The sequence below is a fragment of the Oncorhynchus mykiss genome, chromosome 8 (genome assembly GCF_057628025.1).
Source record: "Oncorhynchus mykiss isolate SJ-2025 chromosome 8, ASM5762802v1, whole genome shotgun sequence".
NCBI classification, from domain to species: Eukaryota; Metazoa; Chordata; class Actinopteri; order Salmoniformes; family Salmonidae; genus Oncorhynchus; species Oncorhynchus mykiss.
Genome location: NC_143029.1, coordinates 23,692,002 through 23,715,431, shown reverse-complemented (window position 1 = coordinate 23,715,431; position 23,430 = coordinate 23,692,002). Strand labels below are relative to the sequence as shown.

Sequence of the window (23,430 nt, the reverse complement as noted above, 5' to 3'; positions counted from 1 at the left end):
TTTTCCCAGTTGTCAAGGATGAGCTAGTGAGCCAGCTATGCACCCGTTTTAATGACAGGGTTTGGATGGGGGAACTTAACTTAGTAACTTTTCCAGGCTTAATGTGGCCGGCGACTCAATCATGATATTGTACACCACTGCGCCTCAAACTGTCCTGAAATATTAGCATCCAGAAAAATTGACCTGCAATTATTGATCTTTTTTAAGTAATCCCCCAGCAGTCTGCAAACCAGAAGGAAATAGCAGTGCAGAGAACACGGGAAAGGATTGTTTTTCTGGTTAAGAATCAATACCATTGAACACTCGTGTTCTCTCGCTCTTTCTCTATCTTCCCTCTCAGCCTCTCTCTTTTTTTTTTCGATGTCTCTCACTCTCTCTCTCTCTCTTTCCTTCCCTCCCTGGGTTGTTGGAGAAGTTGGGTTGGTTCTCTCCGGCTAACTGAATCTGTCTCTCTCAGACACCGTGCACATCTGTTCTCCCGCTTCACACACAGCTGGCCCAAGCAGCAAGGTAGAATCAGATTATTTACAGCAAAATGTTCCCCCGCGGTAAGCATCTGCACGGCAGACAGGGCTCTGAGAGGACTACATTATAGTGTTTAACAATGAGTTGCCTCTCTGTTTTCACTTAAATAAGGTCAGTCAGGAGCTAGTGTCATGACGTTGCCGTCTTTGGGTACAGCGAGTGTAACGGATGTGAAACGGCTAGCTAGTTAGCGGTGGTGCGCGCTAAATAGCGTTTCAATCGGTGACGTCACTTGCTCTGAGACCTTGAAGTAGTGGTTCCCCTTGCTCTGCAAGGGCCGCGGCTTTTGTGGAGCGATGGGTAACGATGCTTCGTGGGTGACTGTTGTTGATGTGTGCAGAGGGTCCCTGGTTCGCGCGGGGACGGTCTAAAGTTATACTGTTACACGAGCACCCCTACCTCTGCACCAGCCCTTTTCTAGGTACCATCCCCCTACCCCCTGTCTCCTACACCCAGGCTGCTGTGGTCAGAGAGAGGTCGTAAATTCCTGGATGAGATTATCTCCTCATGGCCACAGTATAGAGAGAGAGAGAAAAGTTTCATAGAGAGAAAAAAGGAATTTCTTCCACCTCACAGAACTGGAGAACCGAACAACATCCAACTTTTCAACAGAGATCCTGACGACACACTAAGCGTAAATATATATATTGATTGCAATTGTTCCCTAATGAGTGAGCGTTCATGTGCGAAGGATTAGCATTTCAATTGTTATAATTATCAACTGTGTGTTGTCTTATCTCAGTCGACCCCCACTTCCCTTTTGTACACCAAGCCGCAATGCCGGTTTATGCCACTAGGGAAACTCCGTTAACATTTCCTTGTAACTATCTACTGTTTGTTTATGCATTTCTGTGAATGACTTAGTTAGTAAATAAATTATTTAAGACAATTGATGTATGGATGACTCATAGTGAAGACTGGGTTCGTGCACATAACCAACAATTTACGACCTTTGGAATGAGACTAACGTGAGGTAAAATAAAGAATAAGTCATTAATCAGAAGACTAAATTAACAGATATTAAAATATCTGAAAAGTTGTATTATGAAATTATAACTTTGTAATCTGAATATTTTCCTTGGTGCCCCAACTTCCTAGTTAATTACATTTGCCTGATTAGTTAATCACGAAATGCTAATTACAGAATATCTTTGATAAAAACTAAAAGTCTTCAGTTAATGATAGTGAAGACATGACACTAGTCAGAGCCATGGCTGTAAGAAAGGCCTTGGTTTCAGCTGAGTCTGCAGATGTCCACAGCCCTCATCATCTTGTAATCGCTCACTTTCCTGTCCGAAATTGAAAAAACACACACTCAAATATCGATGATCTCCTCTGACACTGGAGGAAGTGTCTCTGATAAGGGCCCTGCAGTCGGGATGGCAGGGGGAGCAGCTCTGCGCCCCCTACGAGCCTCTTCAGCTCATCACCACTGTGTGTGTGTGTCCATGACAGGACAGGCTGAGGCTCCAGAGGCAGTGGCCAGGCCAGAGGTGATGAGAGATGGGGTAGAGAGCCCCCTCCTCCCGTGGAGGAGCTGTCAGCTGGACACCTGTCAACCATGAACACATGTCACCTCCCTGCCTCCCTAATATGCTGGCTGGGACAGTGCTGACACTCACAGGGCCTCTTACAGAGAAACACAGCAGAGCCAGACACAGCCCCCATGTTATGTTCTCTTGTATGTTAGTGGACCTCCCTCATTAGAATGACCCCTCTGTGATCATATTAAGGAATTACTTTTATACTTTCATATCAACTAATTAGCTCCATTTGAATAAATGGAGGTCCCATAATGATGCATACTATTTCTCAGAGTATCAGATGGATCTGGAATAGTGGCATCACACTTGTGTCTGATGGGGTTATATTAAAAAGCTTGTCTGTGTGACTGACTACCATCCGGAGACATCTGCTGTGTGCAACTTCAGTTCATTTTCAGTTTCATTTCAAGTCTGTTGGGATGCGCAACTCTTTTAGTGTAACTGTAGCAGACAGAGAACACTCTTAAAACCTCCTGACGCCCGGGGAATTTGGCCACCTCCTTGGTTTCGTGGCCAGGCTCATCTGCACTTCCAAACCCATTTCTGGAACCCCGAACCAAACAAATTTCAGCAGATGTGAAAACGTTTGAGCAACAGCCAACGTCTCTTAAACCAAATAAGCAAGTCAAGTTTACGGGGAGAGGCTTACTGCTGAGTAGCTAATGATGCCAGGTCATTTTTTATCTTCTGCACTCCTCTGCTACATTCCCATCCCCTCCCTCCTTTTCCCCTCCACAATATGTTAGCGATATAAAGAACAGTTCATGGCAGCCCCACGAGGTCTCCGTGAAAAATGTTGCATGTTTTATACGTTCCTCGTAGTTTTATCTGCCTTCCCAGAGTTTTCCAGAGAGGCGTTGTTTTCCTCCAGCTTGAGAAGCTTCTCCTGATGTACATTTCAGGCGGGGTGGGTTCCTCTGTGGAGAGATGCACCTCTTGGCAGAATCTTGAAGGATATTGTCCGAGGCACGAGAAACAGTATGCAGAGGCTTCTGGTATGATGACTTACAACAGAGAAGAGTTTAACATGTCCTATGTTATATAAATTAAACAAGCAACAATGTCTCCCTCTTTATCCACGGAAAAAATGACTGCATTTGACTTTGCCTCAACATCTAATTTGGTAAAGCATAATCAGAGTGAAGGAAGGAAAGCTATTCTGTGACAGTAGAGGAGCAGCAGAGCCGTATGGTTCTCCCACTGGGGATTGAGTTTCTGTGTAATGTCTCCCATTAGGAAGGAAAGAGGAGGATGATTGCACTCTATGGGAGCAGAACACTGGGTTCTACTGGCATTCTTAATGTGATTATCATGTTATGACAGGCCGTCGTGGATGAATACTCCTGGAATACTCCACTGTTAGGGCTGGCAGGGCTGCTCCGGGCTACATGGGCACGCTGGTTAGTGATGATGTGCCTAACTCTTCATGCCAGCTGGGACCATGACCTTTGACCTAACGCTGAGGACAGGACAGGCCAGTTAGCAAAGGGCATCACTGGGATGGAGGGAAATGGGAAAGGGGGATACCTAGACAGTTGTACAACTGAATGCCTTCAACTGAAATGTGACTTCCGAATTTAACCCAACCTTACTGAATCAGAGAGGAGTGGGGGGCTGCCTTAATCGACATCCACATTTTTGGCGCCCGGGGAACAGTGGGTTAACTGCCTTGCGCAGGGGGAGAATGACAGCGTTTTACCTTGTCAGCGATGAGATTCGCCTTTCGGTTACTGGCCCAACGCTCTAAACGAAAGGAAGTTCAAGGGGGTTGTGGAGTTATAGATCACAGGCCCCTCAATACATAGATGGCACCTCTGGCCTTGTGTTGTCATCACTATAGCCTCGAGCCAATCACAATAAGTTGTTTAGACCAGCTGTCCTTACTAGGCATTAGTCGAAATTAAACTGACCCATTCTGTTCTCTGGAAGAATACAGGGGAGCTGAGTCATATAAGAACGTCTGCCTGCCTTTCCCTTATTCTTCACTTGTCTTCTCCTCCCTCTGCCATCTCAGCCCCAACTGAGCAGGTCTAAGGTACAGTATGTCCTTAGTAAAATATTGGACACCTGCCAGTAATAACAGCCAGATCCCATCTGTCACTTTGCAGCTTTTCTAAAAGGCTGCAGGTAGTTAGCGTGTAAAAGATAAGACTTACATGACTATGTGACGGCAGGCCGAGAAAACATCAACAAGCAGTGGAAGATGAAGCAACCTGAGGTCAGTGGGGCAGGTTGTTTCCATGGAGTGGACCAGTGACAGACATGCTCAGTCAGGTTATAACCAGTGTTATGCACTCTCAAGTACCCTGGTGTCTACTGAAGCACAATGATTGCACCCAACTACCTTAAATACCGCCACCGGGAATAGTAGACTGCTGTCCAGAGAGATGAATTGCTGCGCTGCCATCTCGGTCACACCTAACACTATATATAAGAAATCCCCCCAAAAAGAGTTACATATCTGCATTATGACATTACATAGGGAATTCCGTGGGACTACCCTGAGTGATTGGTGTAGCCATCAGATAATGTGGGGAACACTAGGCACTATAACAGGTCGAAATTATGTCAAGGTACAAATGTAGGAGGACCCACAACTGCCTTTGATGCCTGCAATAAAACGGTATCATGTCAGCCAATAAATGCTCCTTCATGTAGCCATGTACCAGGTACCTGGGCAATGCCCACCAGGGGGCAATCTTATTACAGCCACCTATATCTTCCCTAGACTGTACCTGTGGTGTTTTATCAGTCCAAGACATAGGAAGCTGCACAGTGTTTAGAACCTGGGTCTTGCCTTTAACAGGATGATTTAAGTGGGAGTTGCAGTGCTGTAACCATGGCGGAGCCTGGTTGACAGTGGGCTACACCTAGCCATGCCTTTCTCATTATGGATGGGGTGTTCGTCTCATCTGTGTTTTGCGTTCTTGAGACTGCGCCAAAAACATCTCTGGATCCAAATGTACAGTATGCAATGTGAAGTGCATAAGAGTTCTGAAAACAGTCGACTTACACAAACACATCTGTTTCTTATAGTACAAGTGTCTTATCCTTGGTCTGGGTAATACCATTGGTTGAACTTACACAGTGTGTTAACTCCAAAGATGTAGCTCCTCAGATGTTGGTAAACCAAACATGTCATTATCAAGAATGTGGACACCATTAGAGTGCATTGGAAGCCGCAATCATCCCAGCAGTATATTGGATGGGACGTTGATCGATTGTGGCCATAAAAAACAGAGTCCTCTACTTTCACAAGAGTTACAGTAGGGTCTGTAAAGACTGTTACTTTCAATGGCCATCTCCACTGTCCCACAGTCTAAACAAACCCCAAAGTCACACCAGGAGCGTACAGTTACACACAATCTTCTCCTCTGCAAAGGGCCCATTCCACATTTGTCTGTGGGCACTGCTATTTTCCACTCTTAATGACTGCCCACAAATCCAGCACAAGGAATTGGACTTAAACGCCACAAACAGTTCAGAGACAGTTTAGGAGGCAGTCTGCAGAGTTTACAGACTCTTCAGTCCTGTCGCTCTCTGTAAGACACTGTACTAACTTCAAAACTAAGAGACGGAGTCAGGGAGAAAATATAGCATTATACTGTATATAGAGATTCACATCTGGGAAAAGAGTACCACAATATGAGTCATAATACCCATAAAACCTAGCGTTCGAAGAAGGAAATGGTTCCAATCATTTTTCCACCACAAATTTTTCCCATAGGGGATTTTAGAATAAGGGCTATGTTTGGTGTAGGCTTACCCTGGCGTGACATTTTGATGACCATGTAAATCTCTCTAGGACTGTCACGGATTCCCCCGGTACTGCTGCTCATTCCATGCCCCAGTTCCGGAGGTCTACCTCACCGGCCTCCAGGCGTCACTGAACTGTCTCATTACACACACCTGGTTCCAATTCCTCTGATTAGTAATTGTATATATGTGCCCTCTGTTCACCATTGTCCTGGTCGCTTATTGTTCCCATGTTCGTTGGACCTGTGCTTTGTTGTTTCGGCGTGTATTGTGCACTTGTTATTACGGGTCTCATCCCTTGTATTGTTATTACGGGTCTCGTCCCATGTATTTATTAGAGGTTTAACCTCGCTCTTTGTTTGGGTTACATCCCTGTGTTTACACGTGTTTGTTTTGGGCTTCGTCCCCATGCCTTTTCAGGGCATGTTGTATATTTTGGGTGGAGTATAAAAAACCCTATTACGAATTCCTGCGCCTGTCTCCAATCATTTATACAACGTGACATGGACATGGTGACTTTTATCAATATATTTACCTGTATTTACCCCCCAAAAATGCAATGCTAATTAGCTGCTAATGTGGCTATCATAAAGAACTACAAATGCCATGATGGTCTGAACGAGACTGTCGAGTCGAGGCAAAGGTAAGAATTTCTGGATTAACTAAATCTCTGGATTAACTAAATCCTAAATTTAGTAATGAATGAATTGGCTACATTTCTTTCAATATACAATTTTGTGAACTGTCTTGTGTAAGTTTTAAATTGACACAAAACCTGTTAGCAAAGATGTCAGCTAGAGACACTGCATTTGAGGCTGCATTTATTGTAGCTGGGGATTTTAACAAAGCAAATTTGAGAACAAGTCTACCTAAATTCTTACAGCATATTGATTGAGCTACGTGCATGCACAATACCCTCGACCACTGCTACTCTAACTTCCGTGATGCATACAAAGCCTTCCAACACCCTCCCTTCGGAAAATCCGACCACGACGCCATCTTACTCCTTCCGTCTTAAAGGCACAAAATCAAACAGGATGTACCAGTGATGAGAACCATTCAACGCTGGTCCGACTAATCGGAAGCCACACTTCAAGATTGTTTTAATCCGGTGGACTGGAATATGTTCCGGTCAGCCTCAGAGAACAACACTGACCTATACGCTGACTCCGTGAGTGCGTTTATAAAGAAGTGCATTCGAGATCTTGTACCCACTGTGACTAGTAAAACCTACCCTAACCAGAAACAGTGGATGGATGGCGGCATTCACGCATTTAGCGCGATCCACCGCATTTAACCATGGAAAGAAGTCAACATGTCTGAATATAAACAGTGTAGTTATTCCCTCCGCAAGGCAATCAAACAAGCAAAATTACAGTACAGCGACAAGGTGGAGTCGCAATTCAATGGCTCAGACATGATACATATGTAGCAGGGTTTACAGGAAATCCCGGACTACAAAAGAAAATCTAGCCACGTCACGGACACCGACGTCACGCTTCCAGACAAACTAAACACCTTCTTTGCCCGCTTTGAGGGTAATACAGTGCCACCGTCGCGGCCCGCTAACAAGGAATGCACCCCCCTTTCCTTCTCCGTGGCTGACATGAGTAAAAACATTTAAACGTGTTAACCCTCGCAAGGCCGCTGGCCCAGACGGCATCCCTAGCCGTGTCCTCAAAGCATGCGCAGACCAGCTGGCTGGTGTGTTTATGGACATATTCAATCAATCCCTATCCCAGTCTGTTGTCCCCACATGCTTCAAGATGGCTACCATTCTTCCTGTACCCAAGAAGGCAAAGATAACTAAACTAAATGACTACCGCCCCGTAGCACTCACTTCTGTCATCATGAAGGGCATTGAGAGACTATTCAAGGATCATATCACCTCCACCTTACCGGCCACCCTAGACCCAAATCAGTTTGCATACTGCCCCAACAGGACCAGAGACGATGCAATTGCCATCACACTGCACACTGCCCTATCCCATCTGGACAAAAGGATTACCTATGTAAGAATGCTGTTCATTGACTACAGCTCAGCATTCAACACCATAGAACCCTCCAAGCTCATCATCAAGCTGGAGGCCCTGGGTCTCAACCCTGCCCTGTGCAATTGGGTCCTAGACTTTGACGGGCCTCCCCCAGGTGTTGAAGGTAGGAAACAGCATCTCCACTTCACTGAGACTTAACACTGAGGCCCCACAAGGGTGCGTGCTCAACTCCCTCCTGTACTTCCTGTTCACCCACGACTGCGTGGCCATGCACGCCTCCAACTCAATCATCAAGTTTGCGGACGACACAACAGTAGTGGGCTTGATTACCAACAACGACAAGAGCCTACAGGGAGGAGGTGTGGGCATTCGGAGTGTGGTGTCAGGAAAACAACCTCTCACTCAACATCAACAAAACAATGGAGATGATCGTGGACTTCAGGAAAGAGGAGAGGGAGCATCCCCCTATCCACATCGAAGGGACAGCAGTGGAGAATGTGTAAAGTTTTAAGTTCCTCGGCGTACACATCACAGACAAACTGAAATAGTCCACTCACACAGACAGTGTGGTGAAGAAATCTTCAGGAGGCTGAAGAAATGTGGCTTGTCACCCAAAACCCTGACAAACTTTTACAGCACAATCGAGAGCATCCTGTCGGGCTGTATCACAGCCTGGTATGGCAACTGCACCGCCCTCAACCGCGAGGCTCTCCAGAGGGTGGTGCGGTCTGCACAACGCATCACCGGGGGCAAACTACCTGCCCTTCATGACACCTATGATACCCGATGTCACAGGAAAGCCAAAAAGATCATCAAGGACATCAACCACTCGAGCCACTGCCTGTTCACCCCGCTACCATCCAGGATGCAAGGTCAGTACAGGTGCATCAAAGCTGGGACCGAGAGACTGAAAAACAGCTTCTATCTCAAGGCCATCAGACTGCTTAACAGCAATCACTAACTCAGAGAGGCTGCTGCCTACATTGAGACCCAATCACTGGTCACTTTAATAAATAGATCATGAGTCACTTTATACAATGCACTCTAAATAATGCCACTTTAATAATGTTTACATATCTTACATTACTCATATCACTTGTACAGTTGAAGTCGGAAGTTTACATACACTTAGGTTGGAGTCATGAAAACTTGTTTTTCAACCACTCCACAAATGTATTGTTAACAAACTATAGTTTTGGCAGTCGGTTAGGACATCTACTTTGTGCATAATTTGTACTTTGTATAATTCACTGTATCACAATTCCAGTGGGTCAGAAGTTGACATACACTAAGTTGACTGTGCCTTACAGCTTGGAAAATTCCAGAAAATGATGTCATGGCTTTAGATGCTTCTGATGGGCTAATTGACATAATCTGAGTCAATTGGAGCTGTACCTGTGGATGTATTTCAAGGTCTACCTTCAAACTCAGTGCCTCTTTGCTTGACATCATAGAAAAATCAAAAGAAATCAGCCAAGACATCAGAAAAAAAATGTAGCCCTCCACAAGTCTGGTTCATCCTTGGGAGCAATTTCCAAACGCCTGAAGGTACCACGTTCATCTGTACAAACAATAGTACGCAAGTATAAACATCATGGGACCACGCAGCCATCATACCGCTCAGGAAGGAGACACGTTCTGTCTCCTAGAGATGAACGTACTTTGGTGCGAAAAGTGCAAATCAATCCCAGAACAACAGCAAAGGACCTTGTGAAGATGCTGGAGGACACCGGGAAAAAAGTATTGATCTATATCCACAGTAAAACGAGTCCTATATCGACATAACCTGAAATGCCGCTCAGCAAGGAAGAAGCCACTGCTCTGAAACCATCATAAAAAAAGCCAGACTACGGTTTGCAACTTCACATGGGGACAAAGATTGTACTTTTTGGATAAATGTACTCTGGTCTGATGAAACAAAAATAGAACTGTTTGGCCATAATGACCATTGTTATGTTTGGAGGGAAAAGGGGGAGGCTTGCAAGCCGAAGACCACCATCCCAACCGTGAAGCATGGGGTTGGCAGCATCATATTGTGGGGTTGCTTTGCTGCAGGAGGGACTGGTGTACTTCACAAAATAGATGGCATCATGAGGAACAAAATGATGTGAATAAATTAAAGCAACATCTCAAGACATCAGTCAGGAAGTTAAAGCTTGGTCGCAAATGGGTCTTCCAAATGGACAATGACCCCAAGCATACTTCCAAAGTTGTGGCAAAATGGCTTAAGGACAACAAGGTCAAGGTTTTGGAGTGGCCATCACAAAGCCCTGACCTCAATCGTATAGAAAATGTGTGGGCAGCACTGAAAAAGCGTGTGCGAGCAAGGAGGCCTACAAACCTAACTCAGTTACACCAGCTCTATCAGGAGGAATGGGCCAAAATTCACCCGACTTATTGTGGGAAGCTTGTGGAAGGCTACCCGAAATGTTTGACCCAAGTTAAACAATTTAAAGGCAATGCTACTAAGTACTAATTTAGTGTACGTAAACTTCTGACCCACTGGGAATGTGATGAAAGAAATAAAAGCTGAAATAAATAATTCTCTCTACTATTATTCTGACATTTCACATTCTTAAAATAAAGTGGTTATCCTGACTGACCTAAGACAGGGAAGTTTGAAATGTCAGAAATATCTGGAATTGTGAAAAACTGAGTTCAAATGTATTTGGCTAAGGTGTATGTAAACCTCCGACTTCATCTGGATATACTGTATTTTATACCATCTATTGCACCTTCACCATTGCTCATCCATATACTTACATGTACATATTCTCATTCACCCCTTTAGATATGTGTGTATTAGGTAGTTGTTGGGGAATTGTTAGATTACTTGTTAGATATTACTATTAGATATTATTGTTAGATATTACTGCACTGTCGGAACTAGAAGCACAAGCATTTCGCTACACTTGCATTAACATCTGCTAACCATGTGTATGTGACAAATAAAATCTGATTTGATTTTTAGATGACGTGCTGGAGCTTGTAGTCTTGCATTATGTCTACTTTGATGCTAATTAGCATTTTGGGGTTCTGAGGTAAATAGAGCTGTAGATATTGATGAGTCACCTTGTCCCAGAGAGATTTACATAGTTATCAAAATGTCACGCCAGTGTAAGCCTACAAGAAACACAGCCCTTATTTGAAGTGTTTTTAAAATCCCCCGTGGGAAAAATTAATGTGGAGAAACAATTGGAACCATTTCCCTGTTTGACCGCTACGTTTTATGAGTATGACACCTCCACCGTTGGGGCTCCGTGAGGAGGTGATATTGTTACAACCATTATTGGTACAACCATCTGTGATGAAAACTTAATAATAATCCAAATACATTTCCACCTAGGTAAATAAATACACATGACAAAAGAACATAGAGAGGGATCACACCAAAGTAAAAGAGAAGGGACATGAATAGTTGATGTGGGGGAATCAGAGGACTGCTCTTATGGAAAGGGTGCTGTGGTGTATCACATTGTCCCCTGGCTTTACACTTGGCAGCGCAACTAAAGGCCTGGCTGAGACGTAGGGGGTGTTTACCAGGGATAATCAGTCATAAAGACCCCGGCGCACAATGAGGTCCATCTCAAGGCACAGTGTCATTTAAACGTCCCCTGAACCGACCTGCTGAATGAAATATAAGCCTGCCCTGACAGAGAGGGAGAGAGAGGCTTCCTGCGAACGCCACATAGGCCCAACAAGAATAGAATACCTCCAACTTGTCTGTTTCTCTCAATCTTCCACTTGTTTTGTTGGTTTCTGACTCTCGTTGTTATTGTGAACCGGGACATTGGTAGCCAGCTGGCGCCATCCCTACATATGTATCTCTACGGGGAAATGTCAAATGTTTACTTGCAGCATTGACATGCATTGAGCTGCTTTGAACCTGGACTGTTCGCGGTGAGAGATGTCTGGAATGAACATTACATTACAGAAACAGTACTCTCTCAGCAGCCCACTTATAGAAGACTTGGATTATTGTTGAAGCGAGTTTGACGCAGGTGGAACTCGGTGGAACTCTCACAGAGAATCCGCAATGCCTAACTGTTTAAGTGGCGATGAAGTGACTCTGCCCTAGTCACATTAAGGGAAGCCTGTTAAGCTTGCCAAACATGCAGCACCGGGATTTGACAACATCAAAACATGTGCTGAGGGAAACTGTTCCGTATATTCCCGCTTTGGTGACAAATGCTGTAGAATTCACACTGGTTTATTGTCTCTTCCTTTGTGTATCTTCTGGAAGGCAAATCTCTTGATGGCAGATTTACACTTTCCGTGGCCCACTTTTGAAGTCAAGTCTCTCTTTATTTTGTGAACTTGAAAGGAATATTCAGGGGGGATATTCTGCATAAATGAACGGAACGTTGCTAGGATATTCAGTGGGATATCACTTTGACAGTACTACATGCTGTACTATCAGCATTGTAATCAGAGCCCTCCTTACACAGTCTATAAAACATTATTGTCTTCTCTTTGTGCATTCCCTGAATAACGTTATCTCTAGGGCTGTGTGCAGCAGTGCACTGTGTCAGGGACTGTGTGAGGATGGTATGTTGTATCTCCCACACTGAGGGAAAGGTGTGACCAGGTTTCTATCAACACCTCTCTCCCCTGCATCGCTCTGTGTGCATCAAGGCTTCATTGTGTGGTAGACAGGGTGCAAAATAATTCCTGCCTGCCTGCCTTTCCTCTGTTACATCCTGCTGCCTGTTTGCCTGCGTATTTGAATTTTCAACCAGCAGCCCTGTGATATGCAGTGTGATGAGGCGATAGATATATAGGGCTGAACTAGGCCAGGCTCTCTTGCTCTGTAGTGAACTGTAATAGCAGACACAGGCCAGGCCAGACTGCCAAACAGTAACAGGGTCCGGTCACTCCCTCCTAACACAGAAGGGAGCGGGAGACAGTTGCCGTGGCAGCGGGGGTAAACAAACAAATGCGGTACCATGGAATGTGGCAAAATATTTACTATGGAGTAACTCTGCTGCTGCAGTCGTCACCCGTCCAGAGCTCACATATCTGGAAGGTTTGCATATTATGAATTGTTTTCAGCTGTTGGACCCGTTGTGGTTATTTCCTGGGGTTGGCCCTTAGCAACATGGTTAGCAGGACTGGAGGCCAGGCCACTTTCTGTGAGTGTGTCTGTTCTGGGTTGGACAGGGTCATGTTAGTCCACATGATTGTTGAGGCGCTGGGTAACGTCTCGTCCTGATTTGCGGAATCATAATCATTGATCTGTTTATGTTTGATCCGAGCAATTGGGACTTGAATTGACCGTAGCAACCCAGATTCCAACACACACAACAAACAACACTCCTGGCTGCTGTGGATATGGTTCAGTGTAATAAGCTTGAGGATATGAGTCCGGCACTTTTGCATAGCGCCACTTGAAAATGATCTGATTTATCTCTCACGTGATCTCTACTGAATGGAAAGGTTGCATATCCATAGTTGCAATCTAAACAAGGCGTTGTTCCACGGTTTGACTGAAAAAGGTATGCTGGTATTCGGTAGTATGGCCCATTAAACACCATTTAATATCATCTGTGACGCTTTGGACATTTGCATACACTTCAACCCAAATTGCATACACAGACTTTATCATTGCTTACGCAGTCTATGTGAACACAGTTATTGTTACGTAGCAACCAGTCTGTGTACTATTATTGGTTCGCTAGCCACGACACAGACTACTACAATATGTCGCATCCATTAAGACATCCATTGAGACGTATTTACCTTACATACACTGTCTATGCACACAGCTGGAGGCTTGACTCTTGTTGTAGGAATGGGATGTGATTGTGGAGCCAAAAGACATGTAGCACGTGCAGACACACACACACACACACACACACACACACACACACACACACACACACACACACACACACACACACACACACACACACACACACATTGAACACAGCCATCAATCACCAGTCTCACCTGCAAGAATAACAAGCCTATCATCTAATTGTGCCAGCAGGAGGGCTTCAGTTCCATCTGATTGATATCAGCAGTTGAAAAACCTCTTCCCATTGTTTTGAATGCTGACGTCAATATGACCATAGAGAAGGTTTGTTCTTATTGAGGAGAACAAAATGTGCCTCGCTACTTGTCTGCTATTATAGGAAGCGTTTAGGCACCATTAGCTGCCCATTGTCCACTGTGACTAATGTCTGGGGCTCCAGATATGCTCTCAAATGTCTATTTATTTACTGAGTGGGTTCTCAAATAGTGATGGGAAAATGCTTATGGCCTATACTAAATACCTCAACTGGAGTAACTGTTCGTATTAACTGTGATAAATGATTATGTTAAATGACAAATATGACCACATAGACGTGTAGTGGGTGAAATAACATTTATCTTTGGGACTAAATAACATTTGTCTTTTTGACAAAAATGTATGCATAACCATTATCTTATTCTAGCTCTTTTTTTTTCTAGACACCCTGTACTAGCCATACTAAATAATGTAACAGAGTAATGCTATGACAGGCCTGGGAACAGTATAGCAGACAGACAGTACTCACCATGCCGTGGTTGAGCCACTGGGGTATGAAGTTGTCCAGCAGTCTGGGGTACACCAGGTCTCTGTCATACAAGTACAGGGTCCAGAACATGGTCACCACAAACTGCAGAGAGACAGGGACATAGGAGACATAGTGAGGACATAGGAGAAAGAGTGAGGACATAGGAGCTATAGTGAGAACATAGGAGGCATAGTGAGGACATAGGACTTATTCAAAGTTAAACTTCACTGCACTTGGCATAGATATATTTGTTGGTAAGTTCATGTTTTGTGCTGGAAATACTAGGTTGGAATATTGCGTAACGTGAGGTTGTGGTAGTCTATAAATATATATATATATAGCCTATAATATATATGAGACACACGTACCATTACACACCCAAAAGTACAGCACCTTGAGCCATGTCATAGGACACACCATCCAGCCTCGTGAAGCTATGGGCCCAGGGGATCAAATAACCATGAATGTTTACATGCTGCCCATGTTATGCCAAGAAAATATAGTTCAACCTATCCAAAGGGTAGATTTGAAAAAAGTACGGTAAATTGTGTTTTCAGCTCTAAGTCTTCATATTATATTATCATGTCATATTTTTCAGACAAGATAAATATGTCTGTAATTTAAATGGCAATGCAATGGTCTATTTGTATTTTCCAGACCATATCCGCCTGCGTTTTACACCCTCTGGAGACGCGGTATCCCTCAGGTCATCATGTACCCAGGAAATCCCCTGGTTCTGTTGTGGCCCTTCTCTTCCCTGTCTCTCCATGAGGTTTCCTGCTTGGCCTGACCTGGCCCGGGTTGAGCTCGACCCAGCCGCCCCCACAGTCTGTTCATCTGAGGACAGTCCTGGAGCGCAGAGATGTCAGCCTCTGACCTAAGCACTAGCTATCTCCTCTATCCATTCCTCCTTCAAAGGAAGGCTGCCCGGCACTCTCATACTAACAACGAGGCGAGCTAGCGCTAAAGCCCACCATGCAGCCGTGAGGTGAAGCGAAGCGACAGTTCTGGGCTCATGTTTTCATATCAGCATACCATAATTAATCCCTAAGAGCTGACTTCTTTTCCTTTCCTTGTCTCTTATCCCGGCGCTTCTCCACAAGCCCTGTATGCCCCCTGTAGGAAGGACAGTAGTAAGCTTGTGAGGATATCAAACGCACTGCAAAAACAAGCATGTTACTGTCGAGTGTAGAGGCTTTGAAAGGGGCTATTTGAAGTTCCAGCTCCATGGAGTGGAGCAGCTTCCTCGGTGAACGGATTCCAGTTCTGCCCGTAATCTCTTTGATCCAGACAGTTCTAACTGCTCCCGACCATACACAACTACCCAACCTATTAGCATTAATCAACCTCGATTAGCGATGTGACAGAATCCTGTTTTGCTTCGTATTCTCACAGTATTTAACTGGATCTCTGTTTTCCAGTAAGTTTCCGATGACTTGCCGCTGTAGCCAAATAAACAGGCTGCGTTACAAGGCCACGGCAGGCAGGCCTGCTGAATGGAGAGCATTGACTCTGAGGGAGCAGCTTATTAAAGCCCCTCGAAAGCGAGAAACAGCATTTCTTATTTCCTCTCCGAGGTGCAGAGTGCGAGTAAATGGACTCGGTCTGAGACAGGTAGTTTATTTAGACATTTCACATTTCCACACCCTCAGCCTTTTTAGCTGCATGGGCTCCATGTCATCGGGCTGTAGGGAAACCACACCTGGCCCTGTCAGGGGCCTTCAAGCCTGTCCAGGAGCCAAACCATCCGCAGCCCAGTTAGGTGGATGGAATTACCTGGCCTACCGTCTGCGCCTCAGACGGATGCATGTGAGATGCCCCTGATATTGTGCCCTGATGGCACGCTCTCCTCTTTCATCATGTGGAGAGGTGGGAAGAATGAAGGGGTGCGCTCCACCCTGCCAGGGATGCATTCATACCCGACCAATTCAGGGAGAATACACACACACACACACACACACACACTAGAGCACTAGAACAGTCTAGAGATACACGTATATTATCATTACCAAACATCACCGTCGACTGGGGCTCATTTTTCCCGGCATTAGCCGCGACACTAATTACATCCATTGTGTGGTGTGTAAACTGAACTTCATGGCCAACTCTCAGACAGGGGCCAGTGCCAAGTGGCTCATCATATAGCAGCCTGCAGTGCTCTGTGAAGGTGACGCTAGCAACTGCTCGCTGGTTTTTAGGAGGACACCTAAGGAGCAGCGCGTGGTCTCTCTCTCTGCTCTGCTTCTGTATTGACTCATGTCTTACAGCCTACCCTTATGAAAAAACACACGTGAAATCGCATTTTCACGTGAAATAGCGGTTTTCACATGTTGAGGTTAAATTTCACGTGAAACCATTTTATCACATGTAGTACATTTAGAGTTCACATGTTAACACCATCTTTTCACATGAGAAGAAAAACATGTTTTCACCTCACACAATTGCAGTTGCACATGTGAAAACAGTTTCATATGTAAGAGACATCTGCATTTGAAAATATAACTTCCACATATCGAATTGCAAGTTCAGCTGTGGTGGCGAAACAGTGTTATTCTCCTCATGTGAAAAGGTGGTGTTAACATGTTGCAGTGGTAATGGCGTTCTGTAAAAAGGTAACTTGGCCTACCTGAGTATAAGCAAACAAGAAAACGTTCACCCAGAGGTGGCGTTCCTAGTAGCCGGGGACTTTAATGCAGAGAAACTTACATCTGTCTTACCAAATTTCTATCAGCATGTTAAAAGTGCAACCAGAGGGGGAAAAAAACATTGGACCATCTTTACTCCACACACAGAGACTCATACAAAGCTCTCCCTCCAATTGGCAAATCTGACCATAATTCTGTTCTCCTGATTTCTGCTTACAAGCTAAAATTAAAGTAGGAAGCACCAGTGACTAGATCAATTAAAAAGAGGTCAGATGAAGCAGATGCTAAGCTACAGGACTGTTTTGCTAGTATGGACTGGAATATGTTCCTGGGTTCCTCCGATGGCATTGAGGAGTACACCACATCAATCATTGGCTTCATCAATAAGTACATTGATGACGTCGCCCCCTTTGTGACCGTACGTACACACCCCAACCAGAAGCCATGGATTACAGGCAACATCCGCACTGAGCTAAAGGCTAGAGCTACCGCTTTCAAGGAGCGGGACTCTAACCCGGAAGCTTGTAAGAAATCCCACTATGCCCTCCGACAAACCATCAAACAGGCAAAGCGTCAATACAAGACTAAGATTATTACACCGGCTCTGACGCTCGTCAGATGTGGCAGGGCTTGCAAGCTATTACAGACTACAAAGGGAAGCACAGCCGAGAGCTGCCCAGTGACACAAGCCTACCAGACGAGCTAAACTACTTCTATGCTCGCTTCAAGGCAAATAACACGGAAACATGCATGAGAGCACCAGCTGTTCTGGAAGACTGTGTGATCACGCTCTCCGCAGCCGATGTGAGTAAGACCTTTAAACAGGTCAACATTCACAAGGCCGCAGGGCCAGACAGATTACCAGGACGGGTACTGCGAGCATGCTCTGACCAAATGGCAAGTGTCTTCACTGACATTTTCAACCTCTCCCTGTCTGAGTCTGTAATACCAACATGTTTCAAGCAGACCACCATAGTGCCTGTGCCCAAGAATACTAAGGTAACCTGCTTAAATGACTACCGATCCGTAGCACTCACGTCTGTAGACATGAAGTGCTTTGAAAGGCTGGTCATGGCTCACATCAACACCATTATCCCAGAAACCCTAGACCCACTCCAATTCACATACCGCCCCAACAGATCCACAGATGATTCAATCTCTATTGCACTCCACACTGCCCTTTCCCACCTGGACAAAAGGAACACCTATGTGAAAATGCTATTCATTGACTACAGCTCAGCGTTCAACACCATAGTGGTCTCAAAGCTCTTCAATAAGCTAAGGACCCTGGGACCAAACATCTCCCTTTGCAACTGGATCCTGCACTTCCTGACGGGCCGCCCCCAGGTGGTAAGGGTAGGTAACAACACATTAGCAATGCTGATCCTCAACACAGGGGCCCTTCAAGGGTGTGTGCTCAGTCCCCTCCTGTATTCCCTGTTCACTCATGACTACACGGCCAGGCACGACTCCTACACCATCATTAAGTTTGCCGATGACACAAGAGTGGTAGGTCTGATCACCGACAAAGACTATAGTGAGGAGTTCAGAGACCTGGCCATGTGGTGCCATGACAACAACCTCTCCCTCAAGATGATCAAGACAAAGGAGCTGATTGTGGACTACAGGAAAAAGAGGACCGAGCACGCCCCCAATCTCATTGACCTGGCTGCAGTGGATGCAGGTTGAGAGCTTCAAGTTCCTTGGTGTCCACATCCCCAACAAACTAACATGGTCCAAGCACACTAAGACAATCGTGAGGAGGGCATGGGTCCTCAGATCCTCAAAAAGTTCTACAGCTGCACCATCGAGAGCATCCTGACTGGTTGCATCACCGCCTGGTATGGTATGGGAACTGCTCGGCATCTGACCGTAAGGCGCTACAGAGGGTAGTGCGAATGGCCCTGCACATCACTGGGGCCAAGCTTCCTGCCATCCAGGCAGGAAAGAAGCAAGAAGAACAGATGGCAGTGGGAGTTTACTTGCTCGCCTATGGATTCTCAGAAGGCTGCCCGATCTGCGTCCCCTTTCCCTGCGTCTTTTCGTCACGCAAAAGGCATGGATCTGGGCCTGTTCCCAGAAAGCAGGATATCGTTCTTGTCGGACTCGTTAAAGGAAAAAGTTTATTCCAGTCCGCGGTGAGTAATCGCTGTTCTCATGTCCAGAAGTTATTTTTGGTCATAAGAGACAGTAGCAGCAACATATGTACACATGTATTGTGTACATTATGTACACAATAAGTTACAAAATAAGTTACACAAAATGCCAAAAAACAAACAAAATAGCACTATTAGTTGGGAGAATGTAAAACTTCAGTCATGTTCCTCGGCGCCATCTTGATCACTGCCTGGTATGGCAACTGTTCGGCCTCTGACCGCAAAGCACTACAGAGGGTAGTGCAAACGGCTCAGTACATCACTGGGGCCAAGCTTCCTGCCATACAGGACCTCTATACCAGGCGTGTCAGAGGAAGGCCCTAAAAATTGTCAAAGACTCCAGCCAGCCTGGTCATAGACACCAAGTCTAGGTCGAAGAGGCTTCTAAACAGCTTCTACCCTCAAGCCATAAGACTCCTGAACATCTAGTCAAATGGCTACCCAGACTACTTGGATTGCCCCTCCCCGTCTTTTACACCGCTGCTACTCTCTGTGGTTATCATCTGTGCATAGTCACTTTAATAACTCTACCTATATGTACATATTACCTCAACTAACCGGTCCCCCTGCACATTGACTCTGTACCGTTACCCCCTGTATATAGTATCGCTATTGTTATTTTGTTATTATTTGTTAATTACTTGTTACTTTTACTTCATTCCATTTGGAGTGTTACAGCTGAAGGCACACTCTTCTTCATACGTTGGTCAGTGACCGTTAGAAGAGCCCAGTGTAAAGGACAGAGAAGCGCTGAGTGTCTTCTTATTTATCTTTTTTAGCCCTTTTTCTCCCCAATTCTGTGGTATCCAATTAGTATTTACAGTCTTGTCCCATCGCTGCAACTCCCGTACGGACTCGGGAGAGGCGAAGGTCGAGAGCCATGCGTCCCCTGAAACACGACCTTGCCAAGCCACACTGCTCTCTTCACCTGGAAGCCACCCGCACCAATGTATCGGAGGAAACACCGTACACCTGGCGACCGAAGTCAGCGTGCATGCGCCTGGCCCGCCACAAGGAGTCGCTAGAGGGTGATGGGACAAGGACATCCCGGCCGGCCAAACCCTCCCCTAACCCGGACGATGCTGGGCCAATTGTGCACCACCTCATGGGTCTCCTGGTCGTGGCCGGCTGTGATACAGCCTGGGATCAAACCCTGGTCTGTAGTGACGCCTCAAGCACTGCAAAGCAGGGCCTTAGACCGCTGTGCCCCTCTGGAGGCCTATTATCTATCCTTTTTGACATGTTAAAATTTGCGCTGTCAGAGTTAATCAGTTAACTCAAGGTCACTTTTTGTAATTTTGGTTTGAAAGTGTTGAAACACTGAAAACGTCCAACATACATAATCTATATACTAAAAACAACAATGTCAAAACAAGTTGACTTTGAGGTTAAAGAAAGTCTCTTTATCAATTTACCTGATTTTGATAATATTCCTTTAATGCTTTTTGTATAAATACATCTTAAATTACAGCTCAATTTGAGAAAATGATTAATTTGCGATTAATCCTGATCAATCACAGGAAATCCTGCGATGAACTGGATCAAATTTGTTTGACAGTCCTAGTTGACATTTAAATGTGAAAATGCTCATGTCAAAGTGTAGCGGGCATGAATCGGTCATGGTTGCTCATGGTCACATGATGAGGTAAGCCCCGCCTACGACTTCAAAATGAGTGCTGTCCCTTTTGGTCGAATGTATGGAAACCACATGTCTGACTCACATGTTTGCTGCACGTTCTTTTTTTTCATGTGTACCTACACAGAAGAACACAGGATCAAAATTCGGTCCCAGCACACGTCACATGATCTTTGGTAAACAAGGACTGTGATACACAGAACATGCCTGTCCCTATTTCACTTTAGGCCATGTTAAATAAGATGATGACATGACATGTAATTTTCTTCTTACTTATTACACAGTGACTAGGCCAAAGTTAGTGAACATGAAATGATGTCCCTATCTTTTGGCTCGAGGTCTGGAAAAACCATCATATTGGCAACCAGTATCTTCCCAGTACCTTATAAATACACATCTCTGTACGAACCCCTCAGCGCCTGCTGCCTGGGCACCCTGGCCCTTCGCCACCTCCTCACTGTATGAAACTAAAACATCACCTCTTCCTGCAACAGAAAAAAGACGGCAGCAAAGATCCAATTTAAATATTTTCAGAGTAATTATCAGATGGCAATCACGGACACAAGGGCATATAAAAGCAAGACAAACACAGTTTCCTTTTTCTCGTTGCCTGACCGCTGCCTGCCCGCTGCCTCCAAGGCTGTCACATGACACCCATCCTGATAGATGACTTGGCATTTGCAAAGCAAATGGGCCGTGCTGCATCCAAGACAATGTGACTTGGTGTCCTTACTTATGCAAAGGCCCTCCCAGAGGCCAGTGCAGTCCAGTAAGACCACAGACAGCAGCATGCACCAGGGAAAGGTGTCCACTGACTCACACGGAAGGCTAGCTAGGGGACCTTTCCTTTCCGTCAGCCTTTCGGTTTCACCAGTGAGAAGTGAGATGGATTTGGCTGACCAACATATAGGCTAAAGACTAGCATGTGTCTGGCGACCTAGAAGACAAACAGACACTTGTTTAGTATGTGGAGTTGTTGAGTTTCTGTTATGCTTCTCAGATACGGTACCTTCAGAAAGTATTCAGACCCCTTGACTTTTCCCACATTTTGTTACGTTACAGCCTCAATCTAAAATTGATTTTAAAAAATTATACATCTGCAATCTACACACAATACCCCATAATGACGAAGCGAAAACAGTTTTTTTGAAGTTTTAAAAATGTATAAAAAAACATTTAAAAAATAATTATTTACATAAGTATTCAGACCCTTTGCTATGATACTCGAAATTGAGCTCAGGTGCATGCTGTTTCCATTGATCATCTTTGAGATCCTTCTACAACTTTCTACAACTCCAGATGTGGTAAATTCAATTGATTGGACATGATTTGGAAAGGCACACACCTGTCTATATAAGGTCCCACAGTTGACAGCACATGTCAGAGCAAAAACTAAGCCATGAGGTTGAAGGAAGAGCTCCGATACAGGATTGTGTTGAGGCACAGATCTGGGGAATGGTACCATAACATTTCTGCAGCTTTGAAGGTCCCCAAGAACACAGTGGCCTCCATCATTCTTAAATGGAAGAAGTTTGGAACCACCAAGACTCTTCCTAGAGCTGGCCGCCCGATCAAACTGAGCAATCGGGGAAGAAGGGCCTTGGTCAGGGAGGTGACCAAGAACCCGATGGTCAGAGTTCCTCTGTGGAGATGGGTGAACCTTCCAGAACAACAACCATCTCTGCACCCCTCACCAATCAGGCCTTTATGTTAGAGTGGCCAGACAGAAGCCACTCCTCAGTAAAAGGCACATGACAGCCCGCTTGGAGTTGCCAAAAGGCACTTAAAGACTCTCAGACCATGAGAAACAAGATTCTCTGGTCTGATGAAACCGAGATTTAACTCTTTGGCCTGAATGCCAAGCGTCACGTCTGGAGGAAACCTGGCACCATCCCTACGGGGAAGCATGGTGATGGCAGCATCATGCTGTGGGGATGTTTTTCAGCGGTAGGGACTGGGAGACTAGTCAGGATTGAGGCAAAGATGAACGAAGCAAAGTACAGCAAGATCCTTGAAGAAAACCTGCTTCAGAGCGCTCAGGACTGGGGCGAAGGTTCACATTCCAACAGGACAACGACCCTAAGCACACAGCCAAGACTATGCAGGAGTGGCTTCAAGACAAGTTTCTGAATGTCCTTGAGTGGCCCAGCCAGAGCCCGGACTTGAATCCGATCGAAAATCTGAAAATAGCTGGTGCAGCTACACTCCCCATCCAACCTGATAGAGTTTGAGAGGATCTGCAGAGAATAATGGGAGAAACTCCCCAAATACAGGTGTGCTAAGCTTGTAGCGTCATACCCAAGAAGACTCAAGGCTGTAATCGCTGCCAAAGGTGCTTCAACAAAGTACTGAGTAATGGGTCTGAATTATTTGAATAAATTTGCAAAAATGTATAAAAACCTGTTTTTAATTTGTCATTATGCAGTATTGTGTATAAATCATTTTTGGGAATAGGCTGTAAGGTAACACAATGTGGAAAATGTCAAGGGGTCTGAATACTTTCCGAATGCACTGTACTCTACATCAGTGAAGCTGTAGTATTGTATGCTGCACTGAGGATACTTGCATTAAATAACAATAATGCAATGAAGCACATATTCCGGTACATTAGCTGTTTCTTCAAATATCTTTTCTC

The 23,430-nt window shown here is 45.1% G+C and overlaps 1 protein-coding gene across 1 annotated transcript in view; it reads right to left on the bottom strand.

Annotated features, from left to right (window-relative positions):
* Positions 1–23,430, bottom strand: part of aig1 (androgen induced 1) — a 65,857-nt gene that overhangs the window by 33,296 nt on the left and 9,131 nt on the right. Inside the window, exon 3 of the mRNA XM_021611994.3 lies at positions 14,359–14,460. Within this exon, the coding sequence (XP_021467669.2) occupies positions 14,359–14,460 (102 nt within the window). The remainder of the gene's footprint in view (positions 1–14,358; positions 14,461–23,430) is intronic.